The 9,837-nt window shown below is 38.0% G+C and overlaps 1 protein-coding gene across 3 annotated transcripts in view; it reads left to right on the top strand.

Moving 5' to 3' along the window:
- KLHDC1 (kelch domain containing 1) overlaps positions 1-9,837 on the top strand; it is an 83,304-nt gene that overhangs the window by 43,337 nt on the left and 30,130 nt on the right. For all 3 annotated transcript variants that reach the window (XM_014542929.1, XM_014542927.1, XM_014542928.1), the window contains exons 4-5: positions 1,319-1,397; positions 3,113-3,196. In XM_014542929.1, the coding sequence (XP_014398415.1) occupies positions 1,319-1,397; positions 3,113-3,196 (163 nt within the window). The remainder of the gene's footprint in view (positions 1-1,318; positions 1,398-3,112; positions 3,197-9,837) is intronic.

Below are 9,837 nucleotides of genomic sequence, written 5' to 3'. Positions count from 1 at the left end.
ACAGGTTGCTATGACATGCACTGACCACCAGGGGGCAGACAGTCAACTGGTCAACCAGTCGCTATGACATGCACTGACCACCAGGGGGCAGATGCTCTGACCGGTAGGTTAGCTAGCTCTTGGGGTCCAGTCAATCGGGACTGAGCATGACGGGTTGGACACACCTTGGAGCCATCCTGCAGTCCCTCCCTGGCTAGCCAACCTCTCCAGCCCTGATTTTGCAGCACTGGGGTCTCTCGGCCTGGCCTGCGCCCTGTCGCAATCCAGGACCCCTGGGGAGGTGTTGCAGAGCCGGTTTTGGCCCGATCCCTCAGGCCAGGCTGAGGGACCCCACTGGTGCACAAATTCGTGCACCGGGCCTCTAGTATGATATAACCAACTGCTCTTAGACTACAAGCTTGTACTGTGTGTTACTGTATAAAAGATATGAGATTAAATCAAGCACAAGAGAACATGATGCAATTAAGAGACTACATAAACAAAATATGTATGAGGCTGCTTCCAGCATAACATGGCATTACCGTTTTACAACATTTTTTAAAAAATATATTTTATTGATTTTTTTTTTTTACAGAGAGGAGGGGAGAGGGATAGAGAGTTAGAAACATTGATGAGAGGGAAACATTGATCAGCTGCCTCCTGCACACCCCCTACTGGGATGCCCACAAGGGATATGCCCACAACCAAGGTACCTACCCTTGACTGGAATCGAACCCAGGACCCCTTAGTCCGCAGGCCGACACTCTATCCACTGAGCCAAACCAGCCAAGGCACAACGTTTTTTTAAATAATTAGAGTACACTCTGAAATAATGATAGAAAGTATAGTATAGTAAATACATAAACAATAACATAGTTGTTATTATTATCAAGTAGTATGTACTGTATATAATGTACGTGCCATACTTTTGTACAATAATGATAGAAAGTATAGTATAGTAAATACATAAACAATAACATAGTTGTTATTATTATCAAGTAGTATGTACTGTATATAATGTATGTGCCATACTTTTGTACAACTGGCAGCGCAGTAAGTTTGTTTACACCAGCATCACCACAAACATGTGAATAATATGTTGCACAATAACATTATGTCTGCAACATTGCTAGGTGATATAAAATTTTCAGCTCCCTTTCAATCTTATGGAGCCACTGTCATTTATGCAGTTTGTCATTGACTGAAATGTCTTTATATGGCACATGACTATATCTGGCTTATTTAGGTTGTTAGGGTGAGAGAAATTATCTCATTCAATTGTCTATGAACAAAGTGGAAGTAGAACTTCTAAGTGTCTCCTTTTATATTTGTTTTTCAGATTAATATATTTTGGTGGCTATGGGTGTAGGAGACACAATGAACTCCAAGACTGTTTTGATGTTCATGATGCATCTTGGGTAAGAGAGTAATCACCATTTACATTTTCCTCTAATTTAGTGTTTGTTATCTTAAAGTTTTTAGAAATAATGAGCCCACTCTTTCTCATTTTCATTTTATATAATTGACTATGAAAAAAAAAGTGTTCTCTTTTGAATTTGGATTCAATTAGAGGAAGTTCTCCCACCTTCATGGCTACTGAAAGAGTAATTTCTTTTCTTACATAGTTAATCACTTATACCTATTGAAACACAAGTAGAGGCTTCTGTTAGACAAGTAGAGGTTTTAGCGCAACTGAGAAAAACTTGCCCATAGGTAACCAGAATGGCTATTGCTGACATATACCTGCTTTTAGATATGTGTACTAGAACTAGTTATAACTCTTATTCAGGAGTGAGTGAGTAGTGATATCCATTTCCTAGTTAATCTTACTGGTTAGAGAATAAACTATAATTAATAAAAGTAGTCCTAATGTATAAAAATGAAATATTTTAAAAGATAACTTAAAAAAATTGATCCACCAAGATACACAGTAACTCTTCAGTTTTACCTTTTACTAGCATACATTATTATTGTACATTATTAATGTATATGAACATTTTGTGTATATCTCTTTGTGGGTATTTTTAAAATTTTCCATGTCTTTACATTTTTTTAGCTTTTAATATGAAATATGTTTAAAGCTTTGCTACTTATAGTATTATTGATAATTTTCAGAAATAAAACTTCCCATTGTTTAGATCTATTTTTACTCATCAGTGAAATCTCTCATTTTTTTTCTCTCTTAGTACAGTTAGGCTAATGATCATGTTCTGAAATTTTTGGTGTATAGTGGATTTTTTTGGTTTAGATTTTAAACTAAGTAAAATTTTTAGTTTGACAAGTCCTGACAACAATGATGTGTTTCTCACATACAGATAAATCTGGTATAGAGATAAGCTGCAATAGAGGATTTTAACAATCTGGAAGATTCTAAATACAATATAACTGCTAAATCTTTGCTTTGATGATATTTTTGTCTCTTAGAAGACAAAGAAGAAAGTGAGCAAATTTTACCTATAAGAGAAAATTGCTTGGTTAAGTAGAGTGATTGTAACTTTTTTGAAAAAGGATTCATAGTCCCCTGAACTTTCTAATAGCAAAGATTAGGGATTCTAAGCATGTACTTTAGAAAAACAGATTTTAAAATATAAATATCCTCTGTAATGTTATTTTTATTTTTTAAGATTTTTATTTTTAAGATTTTTTTTAGAGAGAGAGAAAGGAAGAGGGAGAGAGAGAAATATCAATGATAAGAGAGAATCATTGATTGGCTGCTTCCTGCATGCCCCTTACCGGGGATTGAGCCTGCAACCCAGGAATGTGCCCTGATCAGGAAGCAAACTAGCAATCTTTATGTACATGGGATGATGCCCAACCAACTGAGCCACAGCAACCAGGGCTGTCCTCTGCAATTTTAAAAGAGACAATCCTTTGAGGGAATTGGAAAATTGTTAACAAGTAAATTATGACATCCTGCAAGCGATACTATGAGAAGAGAAGTTGCTGAGTGATACTGCTCTGGTCTGGGGACCACACTTTGTGAGCCACTGCTGTATGCATTAGCTTTATGACTATGGTAACAGCTGTATTTTTGTAAAAGTGTCTATTATTTAACCCGTAAATATTCAATAAAACTATAACAATAATCTAAAAGTTATAAAATCTTTTAAATATTAAAAAAAATTTGTTTTAGGAAGAGCAGATATTCTGGGGATGGCATAATGATGTTCATGTATTTGACACAAAGACACAGAATTGGTTTCAACCAGAAATTAAAGTAAGTAATATAAAATGTTATTTTTATATTTATTGGTACATTTAAAATACATTTTTATTAAGTTATTTGGATTTTAATAATTGAGTTTGTAATCACATACACAGGGTTTCTCTTGAGTACTGTCACTAATACTATTAATTTTTTATCGCATATTTTTTTCCGGATTAGTTAAGGGTTTTCTAGAAAAATCTTGTAAAGAGGTGCAATCATTATTGTTTACCTACAAGTGTGATGCCCTGATTTAAGGAAGGTTATTTTAAAAATTCCTTTTGTAAACCAAGTTTAGGATTTGTAAAAACCCATGTTTTCTAAACCCTTGAAATCAGGGCTATATGCAATTGTAGCATGGCAAAAATACATTATTAATATTCTTTCATATACTTGTAAGCAAACAGAAATCCAATTCGTTTAAGCAGCAGTGAATTCTCACAGCTGGGAAGTATATTATGGAGGAGCTCACACAGTGGAAGAAAGCTGTGGGGATCAGGAACTGGAGCAAGTTACTCAACACTAACACTTTCCATCTCTCTTTGTCTGCTCCTCCCCATTTCTCGTTGTATGCTAGCTTTATTCTGTTTACTGCAGACTGAATGGCTCATTTAGGAGGGATTATGGCCCTGGGCACACAAGCAGTTCTTCCTATTGGTGCTAGAAAGGACTGTGCTTTATTCTGTTTACTGCAGACTGAATGGCTCATTTAGGAGGGATTATGGCCCTGGGCACACAAGCAGTTCTTCCTATTGGTGCTAGAAAAGGACTGTTAGTTCTAGAAAAGGACTATGGCTTTATGTGGGCATGTTCCCACTCTTCACATCAGTCCCTGTTGCCAAGGGGATGATTGGCCAGGCCTACCCTTGGGGGAGCAGGGTATTGTGACTGATAAACTCACCAGAACTATGCAGAATGGAATGCTGAACAGCCACAACTAAAATTGTTCGCTGTATGCATCCATCCATGACTGATATTCCTTGGAGTCCAACTTCTGCTGATGTAAGTGATCAGAGGTTCAATGAAAAATAGCAAGTGTTATAAGAAGTGTTAACACCCTTCTCTGCATCCCAATTTTCCACGCAGTGCATTTCAGGTTTCCAGGGCTCTTCTGTTCTTCTCACCCCATTTCTAACTTTAGAACTGATTAACTGTCAGTCATTTATACTTGTTGATTGGCTTTTCCTTTAGTTGGCATTTGAATTTTAAGATTTGTGTCTTTTATTAATTAATTAGAAGCATTTTATTGCTGTTAAAAAATTTCATGTCAGCAAACAGGTGAAGAGAAATATTCCTTAGAGAATAAGCAAGGGGCTGGAACTGGTGAAGATATATTTTTAGAATGTGTTCCTGTGAATGAGGTAGCTGAGGTAGCTTATAATCAGTTCATTGGACTCTTTCCCTGACTCCTCTCTCACCTTAATTCATATCCCTCCCCTCTTCCTGCTCCAGCAGAAGCACATGACTTTAGCACATGATGTGATTTTAGTCAGTACTTAATATTTTCACTGTAATTTTCCTGATGATGTCTTCAAACAAATTTCTATATTATTTATATTATACCTGAAAGTTTTCCAACATGGTTAAAGCTGGAATCTGTTTTCTTTATTTTTTTTACAGACATTCTTAAATTAATTTATTATTCCCAAGTATCTGCACCAAAAAGCCAAGCAACATGGTAGAGGGTATCAATTATTGCTGTTGAAGTTGAAAAAACTAAATTTGCATTTTTTGGGTATTTTTTTCTCTTTATTTTATTTTAGTCTTTTCCATCACCATTTATCCCCTCTATGCCCTCCTCCACCTCCACCCACCCCCTACCTGAGTTTGCATTCTAATTGTGTCATGAAAGACCTGTGTGCTTTAGACAAGCCATTTAGTGTGTCATCTGTAAAATGGAAAGTTGGAAGTGTTTTCCTTCATGGGGTTTTTACCTCTGTGAGAGCAATATACTAGTAACAGGGATCTTTGAGTTATTTTCAGTATTTCAAACAACCTAATAAACATTGTGCATTACTTATGCAGTTAGGCACACACATTAATACAAATGTTATTTCTTTGTTTTTGTTTGAAATTGTGTGAACTCAGTTTATTCAGAAGCTTTGGTTTGCTGCTAAATGTATTTTATAAGTTAAAAGGAGAAATTCAATATTTATTTCATAATAAATCCTATCTAATAAGAGTAATATGCAAATTAATCATCACTCTGACACAAAGATGGCAGTGCCCATAGCCACAAGATGGTGGTGTCCAGTCCTCTCAGCCCCATTGGAGTCCTCCAGTCCTGGGGGACGGCCGCTGAGAGCAGGGCCTGCTTGGCCATCGCCCGTGGTGACCCAGGAGCGGCCAAGCAGGCCCCCCAGATTGCGCACAGCAGGGCCTGCTTAGCCGTCGCCCGCACCGACCTGGGAGTGGCCAAGCGGGCGCCGCAGACCACACACAGCAGGGCCTGCTTGGCCGTTGCCTGCGGCGACCTGAGAGTGGCCAAGCGGGCCCTGCAGACAGCAGAGAACCATGGGGAGCGGGCCTAAGCTGTCAGTAGATCATCCCCTGAGGGCTCCCGGATTGGAGAGGGTGCAGGTCGGGCTGAGGGATCCCCCCTGCCCCCTGTGCACGAATTTCATTCACTGGGCCTCTAGTATATTTATAGTAGAAGAATTATTCCAAATTTCAGATAAGAGATGGGCTAATAATGACAATATTGTTTTGCTGGAAAGACTGGGAACCACAGCTCAAATGGTTCTCTCTCATTTATGTAAGTATTCTATAGGTACTATCTGAATTATTTCTTACCATGTTGACTTCAGCACAGTTACTAAATAAACCTGAGAAGTCTAGGGAGTTATGATATTGGATGTAGAGCTTAAGTTTCCTATGCTCACATTTGGTAGCCAATGAGCTGATAATGTAGGGTTCTTTCAGAACTTGGAATGAAATACATACACAAAGACACCCACCAGGAACACATGAAAATTATGCATAAAATTTTTCCTTCAAATCTTATTCATCTACTCATTACACTCTCCCTTTTCCCACCAATCCAAAACTTCTCTGAAGTAAATATCTAATATATTTGTTCAAAGAAAAGTATAGAGAAGTATTACCAGTTATTGTGAAGAGTTTTAGTAAGAGATAAAGTACTATTAGTATAAGCCAAAAAATGAAATTTTTATTGTGGCATTTGAAGCACCAAGAGTTCTGGGGGACAGATTTAATTTTTTAGAGTCTCTGGGATCATCACACTGTGCATTGCTCACTTAATAATATTAACTTTGTGTGTGTATGTGTGTGTGCATGTGTGTGTGAGAAGGGGGAGTGGAAGGAAGAGGGGAGAAAGAGAATCTTTTAAAATGTCATTTTAAAATCCTTATTTTTAAGCTAAAACTTACACAAAATATTATTTTTGCTAAATAGTCTCAGGCATTTAAGGAAAATGCCTTAAAAAGTAAAGATCTGTGTGAATAAATTTCATTCTCTTTTTAAAAAAATCCTCACCCAAGAATATTTTTCCATTGATTTTTTTAGAGAGAGACTGAAAGACAGAGAGAAATATTGATGTGAGAGAAACACATTGATTGGTTGCCTCCTGCACAAGCCCTGACCAGGGCCCATGTCAGGGAGGAGCCTGCTACCGAGGTATGTGCCCTTGACTAGAATTGAACCTAGGACCCTTTGGTCCACAGGCCGACACTCTAGTCACTGAGCCAAACTGGCTAGGGCAAATAAATTTCGTTCTTGAAGAGTATAGTCATACCTCACAGGTATTACAGATTTCAGACCACTGTAATAAAGTGAATATTGTGATAAAGTGAGTCACACAAATGTTTTGGTTTCCCAGAGCATCTAAAATTATAGTTACACTATACTGCAGTATATTAAGTGTGCAATAATATTATATCTAAAATACTTTATATCTAAAAAATACCTTAACTAAAAAATACTTTATTGCTAAAAAATGCTAACCTCATGTGAGCCTCCAGCAAGTTTTAATCTTTTTACTGGTAGAGGGTCTTGCCTGGATGTTGATGGCTACTGACAGATCAGGACTGATCAGGTGGTGGTTGCTGAAGGTTAGGTGGCTGTGGTAATTTCTTACAACAAGACAACAGTGAATTTTGCCACATCAATTGACTCATCCTTTCATGAATGATTTCTCTGTAGCATGCAGTGCTGTTTGATAGCATTTTACCCAGAGGAGAACTTATTTTAAAATTGGAGCCAATCCTTTTAAACCCTGCTGCTTTATCAGCTGAGTTTATGTAACATTCTAAATGCTTCGTTGTCATTTCAGCAGTCTTCATAGTATGTTAACCAGGAGTAGATTCCATCTCAAGAAACCACTTTGCTCATCCATAAGAAGCATCTGCTCATCTGTTAAAGTTTTATCATGAGATTGCAGCAGTTCAGTCACATCTTCAGGCTCCACTTCTAATTCTAGTTCCCTTGCTGTTTCACCACATCTGCAATTACTTCCTCCACTGAAGTCTTGAACCCCTCAAAGTCATCCATGAGGGCTGGAATCAAATTCCTCCAAGCTCTTGTTAATGTTGATGTTTTAACCTCTTCTCATTAATTAAAAATGTTCTTAATGGCATCTAGAATGGGGAATCCTTTCCAGAAGGTTTTCAATTTACTTTGCCCAGATTCATCAGAGGAATCACAATATGGCAGCTATAGGTGTATGAAATGTATTTCTTAAATAATTATTCCTTCATGGGCTGCAGAAAGGATGCTGTGTTAGCAGGCATGAAAACAACCTTAATTTCACTGTACATCTCCATCAGAGCTCTTGGGTTACCAGTTGCACTTTCAATGAGCAGTAATATTTTGAAAGGAATCTTTTTTTTTTTTAATGCCACATGAGCTCCTGGCAGCCTAGAGTCAGGAGTAGCTTCCTTTGATTTTTTTAAAAATATGTTTTTATTGATTTCAGAGAGAGGAAGAGAGAGGGAGAGAGGAATAGAAATATCAGTGATGACAGAGAATCAGCCTCCTGCACGCCCCCTACTGGGAATGGAGCCTACAAGCAGACATGTGCCCTCATGGGTATTGAACCGTGACCTCATGGGTATTGAACCGTGACCTCCTGGTTCATGGGTTGGCACCCAACCACTGAGTCACACGGGCAGGAATCTTTTTTTCTGAGCAGTAGGTCTCAGCAGTAAAATTGGGCTTAAAATAGTCAGTAAACAATATTGTAAACAGATGTGCTGTCATCCAGGCTTTGTTGTTCCATTTATAGAGCACAGGCAGAGTAGATTTAGCATAATTCTTAAGGTTCTTAGGATTTTCAGATAGTCAACAAGTATTGATTACAATTTAAAGTCACCAGCTGCATTTAGCCTGTCCTTCAAAGCTTTGCAGCCAGGCACTGACTTTTCTCTAGCTAGGAAAGTCCTAGATGGCATCTCCTTCTGATATAAAACTGTTTTGTCTACATTGAAAATCTATTGTTTAGAATAGCCGCCTTCATTAAATATCTTAGCTAGATTTTCTGGATAACTTGCTGCAACTTCTACATCAGCATTTACTGCTACACCTTGCACTTTATGTTTTGGAGATGGCTTTTTCCCCCTTAAGCCTCACAAATCAACCACCGCCAGCCTTAAATTTTTCTTCTGCAACTTCCTCACTTCTTTCAGCTTTCAAAGAATTGAAGAGAGTTAGGGCCTTGCTCTGTATCAGGCTTTGGCTTACGGGATGTTTGGTCTGCTTTGATCCTGTCTCTAGATCACTAAAACTTCCTGAATATCAGCAATAAGAACGTCTCACTTTTTTTTATCATTGATGTGTTTACTGGAGTAGCTCTTTCAATTTCCTTCAAGAACTTTTCATTTTCTTTTCTTTTTTAAAATATTTTTTTATTGGTATCAGGGAGAAGGGAGAGGGAGAGAGAGATAGATACATCAGTGATGAGAGCGAATCATTGATCGGCTGCCTCTTGTATACCCCCTACTGGGGGTTGAGCCCTCAACCCAGACATGTGCTCTGACCTGAAATCAAACCATGACCACCTGGTTCATAGGTCAATGCTCAACCACTGAGCCACACCAGCCGAGCTTACATTTTCTTAACCAATTCAAAATATACTTTCTAATCATATTATAAGTATTACAAAGGGTATTACATATGTGTAGGACAAGAACTTTTCATTTTCATTCACATCTTGGCTAACTGGTACAAGAAGCCTAGCTTTCAGCTTCTCTCAGCTTTCGATCCATCTCCGCTTTTGACATGCCTTATTCACTAAGCTGAATCATTTGTAGCTTTTGATTTAAAGTGAGAGGCATGTGACACTTGCTTTCACTTGAACACTTAGAGGCCATTCTAGGGTTCCTAATTGGCCTAATTTCAATATTGTTGTGTCTTAGGGAATAGAAAGGCCTGAGGAGAGGGACAAAGATGGGTAATGGCCAGTCAGAGCAACAGTCAGAACACACACAATATTTATCTGTTAAGTTTGCTGTCTTACATGGGTGCTTTTCTTGGCACCTCCAAAACAATTACAACAGTAACATCAAAGATCACTGATCACAGGTCACCATAACAAATCCTATCTAATAATAGACAAACATGGTAATTGACCGTACCTTCACTACGCCTCCCATGGGCTAATCAGCGTGATATGCAAATTAACCGCCAACAAAGATGGT

This window comes from Myotis brandtii, unplaced genomic scaffold, assembly GCF_000412655.1.
Source record: "Myotis brandtii unplaced genomic scaffold, ASM41265v1 scaffold315, whole genome shotgun sequence".
Taxonomy (NCBI): Eukaryota; Metazoa; Chordata; class Mammalia; order Chiroptera; family Vespertilionidae; genus Myotis; species Myotis brandtii.
Note: the sequence above shows the minus strand (reverse complement) of the source record. Positions and strands in the feature narration are given on the sequence as shown.